At 45.8% G+C, this 17,756-nt stretch overlaps 3 protein-coding genes across 3 annotated transcripts in view; 1 reads left to right on the top strand and 2 right to left on the bottom strand.

Annotated features, from left to right (window-relative positions):
- Positions 1-17,756, bottom strand: part of tmem114 (transmembrane protein 114) — a gene marked incomplete at both ends in the record, with an annotated part of 69,730 nt that overhangs the window by 10,232 nt on the left and 41,742 nt on the right. The window lies entirely within an intron of this gene.
- Positions 1-17,756, bottom strand: part of LOC310868839 (histone H3.2) — a gene marked incomplete at its 3' end in the record, with an annotated part of 192,888 nt that overhangs the window by 140,904 nt on the left and 34,228 nt on the right. The window lies entirely within an intron of this gene.
- LOC310868810 (uncharacterized protein) lies at positions 7,223-9,763 on the top strand. Its single transcript, XM_083779282.1, has 3 exons — positions 7,223-7,258; positions 7,407-7,452; positions 8,766-9,763. Exons 1-3 carry the CDS (start codon positions 7,252-7,254, stop codon positions 9,508-9,510), a joined length of 798 nt encoding a protein of 265 aa, XP_083635408.1. The 5' UTR covers positions 7,223-7,251; the 3' UTR covers positions 9,511-9,763.

Genomic DNA, 17,756 nt, shown 5'->3' with positions numbered 1-17,756 from the left:
TAAAATGAAACCAAATGGACCCGTACAGGTCCATTTGGTTTCATTTTACACTCTCAAGAGTTAAAGATATATAAGCGTCCATTTGGTTTAGCTGGGGACCACCTGGAACCGCCTCACGGACCACTGGTTGAAAACCAGTGTGACTATACATGAACATGTTCCTGGTCTAGGGTGACCAGATCCAAACTGTTCATTTGAGGGACATAAGTATCGCTTGTGTTGTGTGGGACAAGTGCATCCCACTTGTCCCACACATGCGATACTGGAGTACCGGGTTAGGAACTTACTACTTGAGTTGTTATTAAATGCCTTGATGTCATATTCGACCATATAGGCATATTGGCTATCATTTATAAACTCCTCTGGTGTCTCACATTTTCAAATCATGCTTTATTTTAATTTTTATGCTAATTTAACAGGCTTAAAAACACATTGCAGGAAGAGACAATGAGAGTGAGTGCTTATTATTTTAGAAATAAATCTAACCTACTACAAAATGAGTGGACGAGGCAAAACTGGAGGATAATATTATAGTCCTCTGAACTATAAAGCTGCAGGCACCGGTGGTGTCTGCGGTACCTGTAAACTAATTTCTCTCATATCTGACACCTAAAAAAAAAAAAAAAAAACGGTGAACAGAAAGCACGAATATAGGGGAAATGCCCCCTGCGGGGGAGGACCCACGGTCCGAGCCCGGAGACCGGACAGGGCGGCACTGGGCTCGGATCCGCTTTATCGGACATGGAGAGCCTCCGAGCAGAAGCGTGGTCGGACAGTATCTGCTCAGAACTAGGTGGATGGAAGTGAGTGAAATATACTCCTTTATTGCCCTACCAAACAGGAGAGAGTTTGAACTCTCTTTCCACCGTGAAGGTTCCCTGCGGAAATTCAGCACCCTTTTTGCAGACAGATCTGTAGATGGCGAGTGGAAGGACTTTGAACTTCATTCCTCTGTGCCTGTCGACACACTCATTGTCATGATCAAGTTCTGGACGGCAAGGGTAGCGGATTATGACATCGAGCAGTACCTGAGCAGGTACTGCACACTCTTGCGCCCAGTGGAAAAGCTCCTGGATGAGTTTGGCTTGTGGTATGGGGTCCGACACTACAGGGTCAAGCTGCATAAACCAGGCGTGACTGGGGGCGTCGCCAACCGTGCTCGCGATCCACAAACATGATACACACTGTTTTCTTTTTTCTCTCTCTATAAAGCAACCAGGACAGACACATACCTGCATGTGCCAGTGCCACAGAGGGAGACAGACAGGTACAAACACTAATGGTAGGCCTATCTATGTTTTGAAAACAAGATTTTATAAGAATCAGAATCAGAATCAGAATATCTTTATTGTCATTGTACGAGACAACGAAATTGATTTGCAAACCAGCTCAGTGCATTTAAAACAAAAGACATAATACTCTATATAAAACACAAAATACAAACATTTAACGCATATTGCACAGTAAGTCCTTCTAGTTCATAAAGTGTCGAGTGTCAGGGTTCAAGTGTCAGTGTTTAGAGCTATGACTGCTCTGGGGTAGAAACTGTCCTTCAGTCTATTAGTCCTTGTGTTGATGACCCTATAGCGCCTCCCTGAGGGCATGAGCTGCAGCAGGTGATGACCTGGGTGGGATGGGTCCTTGAGGATACTGTTGGCCCTCCTGCTACAATGTCTTTTGTAGAGGTCCTCCAATGATGGAAGGGGACATGCCATGATCCTCTGGGCAGTGTTTATGACCCCCTGAAGGGACTTTCTTTCTGCCGCCGTGCAGCTGCAAAACCACAGAGAGATGCCGTAGATCAGTACCGACTCAATGGCACATCGGTAGAAGGACAGGAGCACACTCTCCATTAGGTCCATTTTCCTCAGCATTCTGAGAAAGTACAGTCGCTGTTGACCTTTCTTCTGGAGCGCAGTGGTGTTCATTTTCCAGGTCATGTTGTCCGAGATGTTCATGCCCAGGAACTTGAAGTCTGAGACCCTTTCCACCTCCTCTCCATTGATGTGGATAGGCTGGATAGGCTGAATATTCTTCCTCCTGAAGTCCACTATCAGCTCCTTGGTCTTGGAGGTGTTGAGAATGAGGTTGTTTTTCTCACACCATTCTGACAGCACTTTCACCTCTTCCCTGTACGCAGTCTCGTCCCCTTCTGTAATGAGTCCCACCACTGTGGTGTCATCCGCAAATTTGATGATGGCATTACTAGGATGGATGGGAGTACAGTCGTGGGTGTAGAGAGTGTAGAGTAGGGGGCTCAGCACACAGCCCTGTGGAGCACCAGTGCTGATGCTGAGTGCTGAGGATAGATGGGGTCCTACTCTCACTCTTTGAGGGCGGTCTGTCAGAAAGTTTCTAATCCAGAGGCAGATGTGCTGAGAGAGTCCCAACTCCGGTAACTTGGGGATTAGTCTGCCCGGCACGATGGTATTAAACGCAGAGCTGAAGTCTATGAAGAGTAGCCTGGCGTAGCTCCTTGGCTTTTCCAGATGTGTGAGTGTGGAATGGAGAGCTGTCGCTATGGCGTCTTCTGTAGACCTGTTGGCTCTGTATGCAAACTGGTGGGGGTCAAGTGTGGATGGTAGACTAGCTGTAATATGTCTCCGGACCAGTTTCTCAAAACACTTCATGATGATAGGTGCAAGTGCCACTGGCCGGTAGTCATTTAGGCTGCTGACATTTGCCTTTTTTGGGAGGGGAATTATTGTGGAGGACTTCAGACAGGGTGGAATCACGCCCTGTTGTAGGGACTGGTTGAATATCTTGGTGAAGACACCCGCCAGTTGGTCTGTGCAGTCCTTCAAAACCCTTCCTGTCACACCATCCGGTCCTGCAGCTTTCCTTGGGTTGACCGCTTGCAGTGTGTGCTTGACCTCCTGCACCTGCACTGTGAGGATAAGTGCATTGATGCAGCATTTATAAACGTGGGTTCAAGACTTCAAGTGATTCAGATAAGGACATCTGGAACTTTACATGGCGGTAAGGCTACACATGTTTCATTGCATAAAAATATATTTAAAAATCTTATGGAACCAAGACTTTCTGGTAGTGTATGTATGTATTACTATAAACACTTTGTTTATAGGCCTATGAAAAGGCTATGCAATTTGTATGTAGGTCATTATTGATATGGCATTCTATAGAATTATATAGTGTTCATAGTTGTACTGATATTGTACTGATATACGGATGATAACTTCTTATAGTTTACTTATGATCCTAGATGACTATATGCATCTCTTACCTTGTGTTGTCCTTGTTTATATAAATCGCTCTGGATTAAGAGCTTCTGCTAAATGCCTAAATTGTAAAACGGCTAATGTTCCTATGAACATTATGTGATAATACAATATGTTCTTGGGAACATACAGTATTATTGTTATCCTGTGAGAGGATATGTTTTTCTTTTTTTTTTAATGATTTTTGCCTTTATTGATAGGGAACAGTAGACAGACAAGGAAAGGGGGAGAAAGATGGGGAGTGACAGGTGGCAAAGGCCGTCAGGCTCGGGAGTCGAACCTGAGGCACCTGCTGCTACCCAGACGGTTGAGCTAACCGTCCGGTGTCCGGGCGGATATGTTTTCTGAATGAACTGGGCAGAGCAAATCTTTTTCCGACATGTCACACTGATTTTACACACTATATTTATATCTATTTTTCATGGGGGCATTCCTCTTGACTGTGTTTCTGTCTTACTGAAGAGACTCTTACCGATCTTCCTTTGAATAGAAAGAACTGAACTAACTCTCCGCATTAAATTAGTAGTAATTAGTAATTAGTGAATCCTGTTTCGTTGAAAGTGAATGGCCCCACAGCCACCCATATCCACTAGGGCCTATAGGCCTAAGACAAAACTTCTGGAGAAGTCCTTTTCCTCCACCACAACAGATAGTGTGTATGGAGACACGCTAGACCCCCTAAAGGTAAGGCGGGGGAAAGTGAATATCTCACTCAAATTAATTACAGTTAAGATGAATTAAACCTGTGATGTGACGATAATGTTGAGTGAAGAATAATCTGTCAAATCTGATGGTTATTGTGTGGCTCCCATTTGGATTCAGAGTCTAAATCATCCCATTACATTACACGTTACGTTACAATAATACCAATTATTTGTTCTTACCTTCAGACCAATGCTATTGAAAGAAGCCAGTTTGGTTTGACTGGCACCATGACGCCTACACTTCTTCCCAGGTCCAAATCATGGCCTCACCCTGTTCGCCCCCATCCCAGTCCACCTTTAAACAAGCAGGCGTCTTCATGTGGTTCCACAACAACGGTTAGTGGAAGCTTCGATAACAGCTCAAAAACTCTAAACTCAAACTTTGGAGGTACAGTACAGTATTTGACATGTTGGTGAAATGAAAGGCAGTCCAATTAAATGCTCCAAACAAATATAACAGGTTCATTATTTGTAGAGAATGTATGGCCTACACAGTTACAATAAAGGCAGTACCTATTGCAATTAAGGACATCACAAGGGACATGGCCAGGTGACAGGCCTAGGGATTAATGCATATCAGATGCCTGACATCGTGGCTGTGGGAAATGTCCCTTAACCCTCTAACACCCGCATTAATTTCTACTTGCAAAAAATAGATTTCAACCTTACTACTAATTTGTACTACTAGGACTTAGGGCCGATTCATACTCCTATTTTAGAGCCGAATAAAAGTCGGTTCGGCGCTGAAGAGCCTACAATTTGACGTCATTTGAGGTTCGGGGGGGCGGGTACCGTCCTAAAGTCGGCTCTTCGGTGCTACTGAAAATTTCTGACGAGCCGAAATCATTTCGGCACTACAGCGCCGAAACAGCAGTAAAATAGGAGTATGAATCGGCCCTAAGACTAAAAAATATGTTAGAAAAAATAAAAAAATAAAGTTTGATGAAAAATTTATAATAATATAATAAATTAATAATTTACATTTTGGGGATATCTTTCACAATAATGAATAAAACATGTTATAGACATTCTAATGATCACAAAAAAACATATATTACAATTATTTTACCTACTTTTATTAGGGTAAAGGTCAAAAGTCTTAGGTTAAAAAATGTTCAGACATTTTTTATTTGTGTGAATTTCAGCCTCTGTGGGGGGTATTTATATGCAAATATCATGACCAATGGCATTGAAATGGCATTGCAATGAACATCACTGATGACGTTTAGGTGAAAAAAGAACAGAAAAAAAAAATAGTAATTAAATAAAATAAAATTGTTGCTAAAAAGCAACGCTGGGTCTTAGAGGGTTAATATGTATCTGTTCATTTGGCATTCGATGCTGTTGATATTTCACCGAATAATGACTTTTCTTTTTTTATGAATGACTAATCTAATGAGCATTATATCAGGAGGCAATCGTGTGAATCATTTCATAATTTCCTATCTTATCCGCAACAGTACTTGGAGGTACTATGAGAAATCAGGGCACCACAGCCACCTCCACCACAGTTCGCCCCTCCACCTACACCATGCCAAACCAAGAGGCCAGCTGTATCGCATTCCTCCAGCATCTATGAGGCACCCGATGAGAACGCAGTTGTATCGCATTCCTCCAGCGTCTATGAGGTACCCGATGAGAACGCAGTTGTATCGCATTCCTCCAGCGTCTATGAGGCACCCGATGAGTACGATGATTGGCACGCTCATATTCCAACCTGATTGGCATCTAGTTGGCACGAGTGGCCCGTGTTTAAAGATGGAGTGCCGTGATTTTGGTTTTTCAGTTTTTCATGTGTTTATGAGGTAACAGTACTTCATTAATTAGACCCCTTGGTGTGGTTGTTATGTGCAATTATGTCTTCCCTTTGTATTTAGGGTTTCTTCCTGGAGGCTGAAACCTTGACAGTCAAACGTACAGTTAAGATTAATTAAACCTGTGATGTGACGATAATGTTGAGTGAAGAATAATCTGTCAAATCTGATGGTTATTGTGTGGCTCCCATTTGGATTCAGAGTCTAAATCATCCCATTACATGCGTTACAATAATACCAATTATTTGTTCTTACCTTCAGACCAATGCTATTGAAAGAAGCCAGTTTGGTTTGACTGGCACCATGACGCCTACACTTCTTCCCAGGTCCAAATCATGGCCTCACCCTGTTCGCCCCCATCCCAGTCCACCTTTAAACAAGCAGGCGTCTTCATGTGGTTCCACAACAACGGTTAGTGGAAGCTTCGATAACAGCTCAAAAACTCTAAACTCAAACTTTGGAGGTACAGTACAGTATTTGACATGTTGGTGAAATGAAGGGCAGTCCAATTAAATGCTCCAAACAAATATAACAGGTTCATTATTTGTAGAGAATGTAGGGCCTACACAGTTACAATAAAGGCAGTACCTATTGCAATTAAGGACATCACAAGGGACATGGCCAGGTGACAGGCCTAGTGACAGGCCCATCAGATGCCTGACATCGTGGCTGTGGGAAATGTTCCTTAATATGTATCTGTTCATTTGGCATTCGATGCTGTTGATATTTCACCGAATAATGACTTTTCTTTTTTTATGAATGACTAATCTAATGAGCATTATATCAGGAGGCAATCGTGTGAATCATTTCATAATTTCCTATCTTATCCGCAACAGTACTTCAATGTAGGAGAAATCAGGGCACCACAGCCACCTCCACCACAGTTCGCCCCTCCACCTACACCATGCCAAACCAAGAGGCCAGCTGTATCGCATTCCTCCAGCGTCTATGAGGCACCCGATGAGAACGCAGTTGTATCGCATTCCTCCAGCGTCTATGAGGTACCCGATGAGTACGATGATTGGCACGCTCATATTCCAACCTGATTGGCATCTAGTTGGCACGAGTGGCCCGTGTTTAAAGATGCAGTGCCGTGATTTTTGTATTTTTTACAGTTTTTCATGTGTTTATGAGGTAACAGTACTTCATTAATTAGACCCCTTGGTGTGGTTGTTATGTGCAATGATGTCTTCCCTTTGTATTTAGGGTTTCTTCCTGGAGGCTGAAACCTTGACAGTCAAACGTGCCGATGAACAAAACAGTGATATAGTGACATCACAATATCCTCTGCCCTAACCCCTTTCCCTTTATCATACAACATATGTAATCTGTGAGAAACTACTGTGACCAGTAGACTACTGCAAAAAGTAGGATCCCTGGCTGTACATGTAAATGTATTGACTGAAGCTATACGCTTAATTTACCACCCCTTTCTGACAATAAAAAACCTTTTCTTCCAAGGACATAGCCAGTCTGTTGAGATGGCTGAAGACAATGCCATGTAAGTATAACATGTCTTGTGGTGCTTCTGTGTGTGTTTTCATTTACATTTTTTATTTTGTTTTGTGTTGTGCTGGTGAACCCAGAAAAGAACCATAGTGTGCATTGCATTATCTACAGTAATTGCATCTCTTTTGCTATTCTTGTAGACTCAAATACCATGGCTCCATCACTCAACATAGAAGACGAAACAAGGTAAAAGCTGATAGCAGCGAACAAATAACAAGTAACAAATAACAAGTAACCTGTCAACGTTTTGTGTTTAAGTGCACGGCGCTTTGTCGTGTCACTTGAGGTGATGAGAGATGGTTAGTTTTACAGTTTAGTACGTCACAATATTCACCATGTAGGCCACACACTTTCGAAAATATTTCACTTTCCCCAAAGATTTTGATAATTTCATCGTCTAGATAGATGAAATGAGCTACTGAAAGCCACACGCTGCCACAGCGAGGCCTCCTGCTGCACATCAAAATTATGTTGATGTGCAGCAGCGGGTATAGGCCTATAAAAATGGACCAGTAGGGTCAAACAAAAGTAGCAGAAATGACCGATCTACAAGCTCACAACACATTGCAATGCAACATGCTGTGAGCTTGTAGATCTGTTATTGTTTACCATTTCTGCAAACAATATGTTGCTTAAATTGTTTTAAAGTGAAATGGTATGCATATTGAACCAGTTTCAGGACATACAAGGTTTCCGCCTGGCAGCAATTAAATATTGTCCTCAGTCTACTGTGCTGATGCTGCAATCATGATGCAGCAGAAGCTTTTGACGCACCAGGGATTAGGACTAAGTGTTTCATGAGACAGTGATATCTGATTTATTAAAGACACAAGATACATTTATACTCAAGCTTCAAGGGATGAGAAAACCATGTGTTCTACTGTTCTACTGTTTTTCTAAGTTTTACTAATAATGAAACCAGCTTTAATCTAATCACAGTCTTATCACAGTCAGGGTAATTTACAAGCCACTTAGCTGAAAAGGCGAATGGGTGTGTACTGTACATTATACAATGGTTATTACAGTATATAGACGGATGACTTTTCAGAGGACACAGTGTTAGGACAGGAGGACTGGAGACAGGATCGAATTTCTACCAGCTAAGCTAGTTTTGTGTTATGTTTGTCAACGTAGCTTCAATAGTTTACTTATTACTTAAGCATGAGGGCGACAAGCGTCTCCATATCTAAGGATGGCAGTGGGGGTAGTGTCTTAAGTGTACAGGGTTTGATTAGGGCCCAGGTAGGGCCCGGCCTTAATTTCCGGGCCTGATTAGAACTCTAGTTTTCGCCGGCTGCCGGGCACGGCTGCACTAATAACTTTGGGGCGGGCCCGTCTAGAGTTTGAATGGACAGGTAAAGTTTTGGGTCTGAGAGGATAAATCTCATCAAATGGTGGTCCGTGGCTCAAATGCCAAATAAATAATGGACCTTGTTGAAAACCACTGGTGTAGAATGATGACCTTTTTACTTCTAATCTGTTCATGTTACCCTATACAGGGAATTCAATAAGAGAGCCATGAACGTGCAGAAAGCCCTACGTCTCTATAACCTCCTCCTGAGTCAACTGCAAAGCCACATCTCTGCACTCAACGAAATCTCCGTCAGCCAGGACAAGATGCAGAAGAAGACCAAGACCATGGCTATTGCAGGGGGCGCAGGCGCAGTGGGCGCACTGAGCGGTGTCGCGGCTGTGGTGGGCATCGTCCTGGCTCCCCTGACCTTGGGGGCTACTCTGGCTCTAACGGCCGCAGCTGTGGGTGCTGGCCTGGTGTCTGCTGGCGTTGGGGGGGGAGTGGGCGCCAAAGCGTTTATTGCCCGCAAGAAGTGTATGGGCAGGAAGAAGATGGAAAAGATAGTGCAGGACTACAGGGCTTGCATTGCTGACGTGGAGTGTTGTTTGGCGTTGATCCGGTCTGGGATGGGTGAATTGAGGAGGCATGACCTGTACAAGTTACAAAGGGCAGGAGCTCAGTCCGAGGCACTGAAACTGGCGGAACTGTCACAGACTATGTATGATGCTACAGCGCACGTAGGAGGCATGTCAGCTGAGCGGCTGCTTCAGAGCTTTGCTGAAGAAATGGACCTGTACTTTAAGGAAAGAGGCATTCTGAGGCTGAAGCAGTCGGCCAAGAACAAGAAGAAGACGTTCATGAGCAAAGTTTGCGTGCTGGCTCAAGATCTGCAGGGCGTGCTGGATGAACAGATCAAGATGGCGGAGAAATTCATTATAGTATTAGACTAAGAGTTAATCTCTCTCTCTCTCTCTCTCTCTGTTCAGTCATTTGACAGACAAACATAGAAAAGTGATCACAATCAAAGAAAATATATACCATTAACGTGGCTTTTGTAATCCCTCTACAGAGTTTTAAACATGGATTGCCATGGTCGCAATTCCCAGACATTGCTCCTGCTTTGATGTGTAGCAAATGTTGTTGCTCTTAGTGTTTTTATTTGTTTTTTCACTTCTTTGTTAGATTCTCTGTTTGTCCTTGAGCTTCCTAGGTATAGTGGGTATATAGTTTTTTAACCGATGGTATGAAATGTTATGTCCTGTACTTGTTTACTGGCAGAGCTGCAACATGTACTGTATTTTCCTCTTCTCTTGGCCAGTTCACACTCATAAAAGGGACTATAATCTCAATGTGTTTTTGTTATTTCTTTAATGGTTAAATAAAGGTTAAATATATAAAAACTGTTTTGTATAGTCTTTGTCCACCTCATTGTGTGACAATAAGCCTTGATGCGGCAACCACACTATATATTTATTACCCAACTTGTGTTTTAGAGCAGCCCCAAAAAGTTTAAAATGTATTATTTCGCCCCTTGTGGTGTCATTTGGGTCACTATGTCAACATCATACTGTACTTCGCAACCACACTTGCCATTTCTCAGAATTGCACATTTACTAGCCTCTACTTGTCAGAGGTATAGGCTGTGTACAGTTCAGAGACCTTACCGATGCCATTGGGGTAAGCTAGGTATCTAAACTGTTGATTGATTGATTGATTGATTGCTTGATTGATTGATTGATTGATTGATTGATTGATTGATTGATTGATTGATTGATTGAAAACTTTATTATCAGTTTGTAGAACAAGCACAGGGAAGCACAGCTCAATACAAGGTCGTCTAAGAGGATTTAAAAAAATCACACCCGTGTGAACTGAGTGGTGCAACTCCCCTCTCCCCCCTCATCTCCCTCTCTCTCTCTCTCTCTCTCTCTCTCTCTCTCATTAGCAGGCAACAGTGCAGCACTATCGCTCTCTCTCTGTGTCTGGCACAACAGCGCCCCTACTGGTACTCATTAAAGTCACATAGTCACATACATAGTCACATAGGTTAACACATAGCCACATACTTAGCCACATAGGTTAACACGGACATTGCTGTTCCTTGGTGTGGTTGCACCACTCAAAAACGCAAGAAAGGCTTGTTTCCATTGGGGTCCTCCATTTCCCATTTTCCTTCAGCCTGTTCACAGCCTGCCAGTGAATGGACTGCAGAAAACAATGCCGTATCTGTATTGTGTGCAGGACAACAGACACTGCCATCCAATAATGGTCCTGCAAAAGAACTGAGCAACCCTTTACAGCTGTACAACAGTGACTCATAATGAACCAATGTGGAAATTAGCTGTGTCATTTTCTTTCATTTTCTTTATGGGAATTGTCACGACTGAATTAACCCAGTGCATATGATCTCAATTATCTGAACAATTAGTGCTTGTTTCTGGGATTTGGGCGATTGCACTTGGCGGTGAACACAGTCAGAGCTCATTTAGTTATTCACTTTTATCGCTGCATCAGATCCAGGCAGCTGCATGCTGCCTGGATAGCTCTGACATGCCAGCGTCTCTGTTCTTTTGGATAGTTGTCTCCATATAAGACTAGGATAAGACTATACTAAATGACGAATGCCACAGACGAAAAACTGTCTAAGTCCACACTATTGATCCATAATGTATAAATGATAGATAAGGGTTCAGGACAACGAGGCCTTTTCATGGAGGGGTCAGAATGAAATTTGGACTTAGACTGTTTTTCGTCTGTGGTATACTTGCAACAATATACTGTTATTAGTGTAGAACGGTCTCTGCGCTCTCTAAAGGTTATAAGCCTAGGGATGATTAAACCTATTTTTTCACACTAGTCTCTCTATAGTGTTTATTGAGTAATAATTGGATCAACCACTATCAACACTATCAACGCTGAATGTGAAAAGGTGACACGTGAGCATGTGCAGTTGCTCACACACCCACAACACTCACACACACGCATGTCTTTCCCCCAAACTCTCTCCCCATTTCCCCCATTATTCTTTAATAATAATTAGGTTACATCAGCCCGGCCACATCAGTCAGGCTACGGGCAAGTGCCTCTGACACCAGACTGATTACACTTCAAAATGCATACGTCAATAATTATATTACATTGCATTACCCACACTGTACAATGTACAGTGTGGGTAATGCAATGTAATATAACTACATTATGTACAGTGTACATAATGTAGTGTTCATATATTTAAACAGATAAGGACTAAAAAAATAATAAAAAGAAAACATCATTGGAACAAAGCCAAAACAAGCAACTATACACTTCAGAAACAAGCCCACAAATTTGCAACCCACAACTTACAAGCGAATCGACTTTACAAAATATTTTCCAATATTTAAAAGCAACTTTACAGTCACTTGTAAGAAGCAGACATGGCAATACTGGTCGTATCTTGTACGTGTCTGTCATCCTGGTTATTGAATTATCGTCACCTGCTTGCCTTGAAGCACAATTAGACCTTGGTCTTCCACTGAACCAATATGATTCCCTGAAAGCTAGTTCATCAGCCAAGACGAATGGAACACAATCCATTTTTAATTGAATTTGTCTCTCTTTTTTATTGGCATAGCTTTGGTCGTTTGAACACCTTGAAATATAAAACAGGCATTACGAGGCTGCAGTGCACGGCCTGCCATCACAACTCGGAATACTCACACCTCGCAATACAGAATATGACATTTTCAGGGAATTTAAAAGCGCTGCCTGTAAGTAAAATAATAAAATAAAATAATGAGTTAAAGGTTATATAGCTCTATGTGCCGGCCCGATAGTAATCATTGCTATATGTTGTTAGTCCATCTCTCCAGCTCTTTAATAACAGAAAATGCATGTTGCCATTTTCACCTGGAAACATGAAAGAGGGCCTATTTGTCCCCTTCAATTATATATAGTGCATTGTGTGTGTGTGTGTGTGTGTGTGTGTGTGTGTGTGTGTGTGTGTGTGTGTGTGTGTGTGTATATATATATATTTAAAAAAAAATGTGTTACCTTTTCAATTTCGTCTGCTCATTTCTTTCTATCCAATTTCACTTTTTATCCTGCATCCGGCATGGTTATCTCTTCTTTTTTTCTTTACATTTTTTATCCCACGATTTAATTTGTAACCCATTTTTTCACCCAGTGTCAATTATCTAATGCCATGGGTGCTATACACTTTCTCTGCCAACCTGGGGAGGCAGCGGAATGGTTATCTCTTCTGATTAGATTGTTATCTTGCCCTCTCCAGATCAGTGCAGCAGAGTGAAAGAAATGCAAATGCAACCCTTTCCATGCTGTACCCCGAAGGCATGCCTTCAGGAGACTTGCCTTTTTCCGAACTCTCCTGAACTTGAACGCGGCATTTTGTGTTTGTGATTCCTTGCTAGAAATCCATGTTGTATGCTGCATCTTCAATAGCTAATGAGTGCGGGTGGTCCCGGGTGCATATGGTCCCTTTTTTGGGGGGTAAAAGTGCCCTTTTATGGAATTTCAGCCCCGGCCTCTCTAACATTCTCTGCACGTCCCTGCAAAAGAGTGACATTTAGGGCCCTATTTTTGTCAGTGTTAAACCCCTTAGTCCCTAAACTTCTTTGCCTTTTTTTTACTATTTTGATTTTTTTAAATATAGTTCAAATAGCCGATCTACAAGCTCACAACGTGTCGATGTAGATCGGCTAGTTGAACAATTTTAATGTTTTTCACAATAGTAAAAATAGGGCAAAAAATTAAGTTTACTATAGGGATATATATTTTTTTATTAAGCTTAAGCAGATACAGGCTATGAGAAAAATACATTCAAAGAGCCTACTCAGTCAGGCGTACAGTCAGTCTAACTGAATGTTGGATGAATGACAGTCCTTGAGCTTGTTCAGCCTCTTGCCCTCTTCTTGAAGGCGTGAACACTGCTAGATGTTATGTCTCCTTGACATGAAAATGTCAAGTCAACTTGACATGGAGTTGGAACAACTAAGGTTCGGGAGGTTTGGCCAAGCAGAAGACAACCCACCTGCCTGCCATCTCCTCCCTTGCCAACCAATACTCCGCCCTTGCCAACCATGCCACCACTCACCCACTTCCAACTAGCCTGGCCACTCCTACGTCGCCCATTACCGTGGGTACTTAAACTCAACTGTCAAAAAGTGCCCTGTGCCAGTTTCTTGTAAACACGCACACCCTAACGTTACCAGAGACAAATCTTAGCATTTTTCCTCTGCCACCAAGCCAGCCTAACAAGCAACTACTATCATGTCTGACCGAGGACTCGCGGTGCCCGATCTTAACATGTTGCTCTTCGCACACGCCGAGGAGAACGAAGACATGTTCGGTACTCACCAGGACGATCCGAATGCCGTGCCCGACACGCCACCGAGCCAGCACGGCTCCAGGTCAGCAGCCGTGGCACCTCCTCGTCCCGCCGCGTCCGATCTCAACCGGACACCCCGGGAGTTTCGCGGGGATTCATCTCCCTCCCCAGCTCTCCAGCAACATCGCCGCGGCGCCTCCTCGCGCGGTACGAATGACTCGGCGCCGACGTTAATGTCGGATTGGACCGTCGTCGGACTCCAGCGTGCACTCACCGCCAAAGGGATACCATTCACCAGAACCGCCAGAAAACAAAGCCTCTTCAACCTCCTCACGACCACCCGCATCCCACAACGAAGCAACAGCACCACAACAACAACAACACCAGCCTCGCCAGCCAGTGCAGGTCCGTCGCACCGTCGTGACGCCACGCGTCGCCCTCCCAGCCCAGGAGAAGCCCAGCAGGCACCCGCTCGGCCGAGAGGTGGCGTCGTTACGCGGCAGGCAGCTCTGCCACGTCGCGGAAAGAGGAAGGCTGCCACGCAGCGTCCCGCGGCCACCGTGACATTTCAGAAGCAGCCTTTTTCTCCAGACGTCCACCCTCTCCACCCCCCCTCTGAAGGAGCTCCAGCCACCTCAGCTCTCTCCACCCCCCACACGGCCAGCGTTTTCCATCCACCTCACACCTCCCCATTACTATATCCTCCTGGTTCTTTCCCCCATGCCCAACCCGTTCCTCCCCCCCATTTCCAGCAGGCAGCAGCACCCCACCTCCACCCCCCCTTTCAGTACAATTATCAAGCCCCATCCCCCCTAGGTTTCCCCCCAGCCATCCCAGGTTTTCCCCCAGCAGCACCTAGCGCCCCACACACCAATGTGTCTTCTCTCCCCCCCCACCCAGCGTTCCCCACCGCCCCCCCCCCCTCCTTCTCCCTCTTCACAGCAACGCCAGCACCCATCCCGCCATCCGCCATCGCTCTCAACGCCCCCCTGGTCCCCTCACACCTCCGTTCACAGATCCTACAAGGTACGGACATCGACCTCTCATCCCTCATACGCCCCTCCGCCAGCACAGCCCAACACCGGTCAGTAGATCTCGGAGGAATCGCCATCACCCTCCGAGATCTCTCCCCATCCACTTCCGCCGTCCTCACACCCACTGAGTTTGTACTAGCATTTTCAATATACAGAGACATTCTATGCACCTCATTCCCCTCCCGCCGCCAAGAACTGGACGATCATCTTTACATCTGCATGGACCTTTGCACACGGTTTGGAGGCAGCTTGTTCTACGAGTATCACCGTCAATTCTCCGCCAGGGCCGCCTCCAGACTCCAACACTTCAACACCACCACCTACTGGGGCTCCCTCGAGCTGGAGCTATACTGCAGGATTTTTGCCGGTAAAACCTCTGAATCATGCAGTCTCTGCAACTGCCCCACTCATCCCACCACCCACTGCACCTTCAGAGCTCCAGAGCCCCGCCCCCACGCCGCACACCAAACCAGCTACGTCCCCCCCCCCCTACTGAGCGTCACCACCTCCAGCAAGGTCTTCCCCACTTCCTCCAAGGCCAAAGACAGGCGCGGCCGCCCGCTGGTGTTTGTCGGCAAACAAATGCTATGCAACAATTTCAACGAGGGAGGCTGCGAACTGTCGTCATGCAAATTGCTCCACATATGCACCTTCTGTGGCGGCTCCCACTCCCGCCCCATCTGCACTGACAAACAGGCAAAACACCTTTCTCCCCAACACCAACCCCCCACACCCTAACCCACACCAGCTCCATCCTCCGCACCGGCTATTCAGGCCCCTCACCAATGCCACGCTCAAAGCCAAGTTCACTGTTCGCTTTCTTTGGGTTCCCGCATCTCCAACACCTCCCTCAGCCCAATGAGCCCCCTTTAACCACTCACTCACCCGACACGCCCAGCACGCACGCCATCGGGTTCGTAACAACAGCGGTCCAGTCGCCATCCGCTCCTGGTTCCATTCCTACCTCCACCTGGTCCCCGCCGACCAGGACTCTCCTCGGAACACTCCTTCGGCTACCCCTCCAGAACTGGAGCCGCGTCACAGCTCCAACAAGGGAGTTCCCGACCACATAACCCAGACTCTCGGCCCGAAGGTCTTCCCAGGCCCATCACAGCTACGTCTGCTCCAACGCGCCCTCCACGACGCCCACCGTTCCAGGGTCTGGTAACTTTAGAACGATACTTTTGGGGTTTCTACTATATCACTCAGGCCCACGCCTCGACCCCTAAGCCAAAGTATCCGGGTCCGCCCCCTCGAACCTCGGGTCCCACTATGTATTCATCTAAGCCTTGGCCGTTCATGTCGTGCGTAATTCTGTGCCTCGCACTACACGCACCCATGGACGACCTTGCTGCCTCCCTATGTATTCCATGCCTGGTCGTTTATACTGCGCGTCCCATGCTCGCATGTCAGAGCGCACTCATAGACGATCATGCTGCTTCACTACGTATTCCAAGCCTTGGCCGTTCATGTCATGCGTAATCTGTGCTTCGCACTCTATGCACCCATGGACGACCATGCTGCCTCACTAAGTATTCCAAGCCTTGGCCGTTTATACTACGCTCCCCATGCTTCGCATGAGGAGCACTCATAGACGACCATGCTGCTTCACTACGTATGCTGCTCCACGATGTATTCCAAGCCTGGCCGTTCATGTTCGTGCGTATTTCTGTGCCTCGCACCATACGCACCCATGGACGACCTTGCTGCCATGCATGGCCGTATATACTGCGCTCCCATGCTTCGCATGCCAGAGCGCACTCATAGACGACCATGCTGGCCCACCATGTTGTATGCAATGGATGTTTATGTTGTACAACCATACCCCGCTTTCTTACTCCATGCAATGGCATTCGTGACAGCAATGACCATTCTCCACCCTTGTTCAATAAACCATCTTAAAGGGTTCCCATGTCTGATGTTTGGTCTTTCCTAGTGAAATGGAGTTGGAACAACTAAGGTTCGGGAGGTTTGGCCAAGCAGAAGACAACCCACCTGCCTGCCATCTCCTCCCTTGCCAACCAATACTCCGCCCTTGCCAACCATGCCACCACTCACCCACTTCCAACTAGCCTGGCCACTCCTACGTCGCCCATTACCGTGGGTACTTAAACTCAACTGTCAAAAAGTGCCCTGTGCCAGTTTCTTGTAACCCACCCTCCCTCCCTTTCCATACTCGCAGGTTCCAGAAAGGGGTTTCTACTATATCACTCAGGCCCACGCCTCGACCCCTAAGCCAAAGTATCCGGGTCCGCCCCCTCGAACCTCGGGTCCCACTATGTATTCATCTAAGCCTTGGCCGTTCATGTCGTGCGTAATTCTGTGCCTCGCACTACACGCACCCATGGACGACCTTGCTGCCTCCCTATGTATTCCATGCCTGGTCGTTTATACTGCGCGTCCCATGCTCGCATGTCAGAGCGCACTCATAGACGATCATGCTGCTTCACTACGTATTCCAAGCCTTGGCCGTTCATGTCATGCGTAATCTGTGCTTCGCACTCTATGCACCCATGGACGACCATGCTGCCTCACTAAGTATTCCAAGCCTTGGCCGTTTATACTACGCTCCCCATGCTTCGCATGAGGAGCACTCATAGACGACCATGCTGCTTCACTACGTATGCTGCTCCACGATGTATTCCAAGCCTGGCCGTTCATGTTCGTGCGTATTTCTGTGCCTCGCACCATACGCACCCATGGACGACCTTGCTGCCATGCATGGCCGTATATACTGCGCTCCCATGCTTCGCATGCCAGAGCGCACTCATAGACGACCATGCTGGCCCACCATGTTGTATGCAATGGATGTTTATGTTGTACAACCATACCCCGC

This window comes from Protomyctophum parallelum, assembly GCF_964188405.1.
Source record: "Protomyctophum parallelum genome assembly, chromosome: 13".
NCBI classification, from domain to species: Eukaryota; Metazoa; Chordata; class Actinopteri; order Myctophiformes; family Myctophidae; genus Protomyctophum; species Protomyctophum parallelum.
The sequence above is the reverse complement of the archived record's forward strand: the minus strand, read 5'-3'. Positions and strand labels throughout refer to the sequence as shown.

What these genes read in the sequence shown, in the direction of transcription:
- LOC310868810 (XM_083779282.1), top strand. An exon ending in AACATAGAAGACGAAACAAG is followed by an intron (nt 7,453 to 8,765) that starts GTAAAAGCTGAT and finishes TACCCTATACAG; the next exon opens with GGAATTCAATAAGAGAGCCA.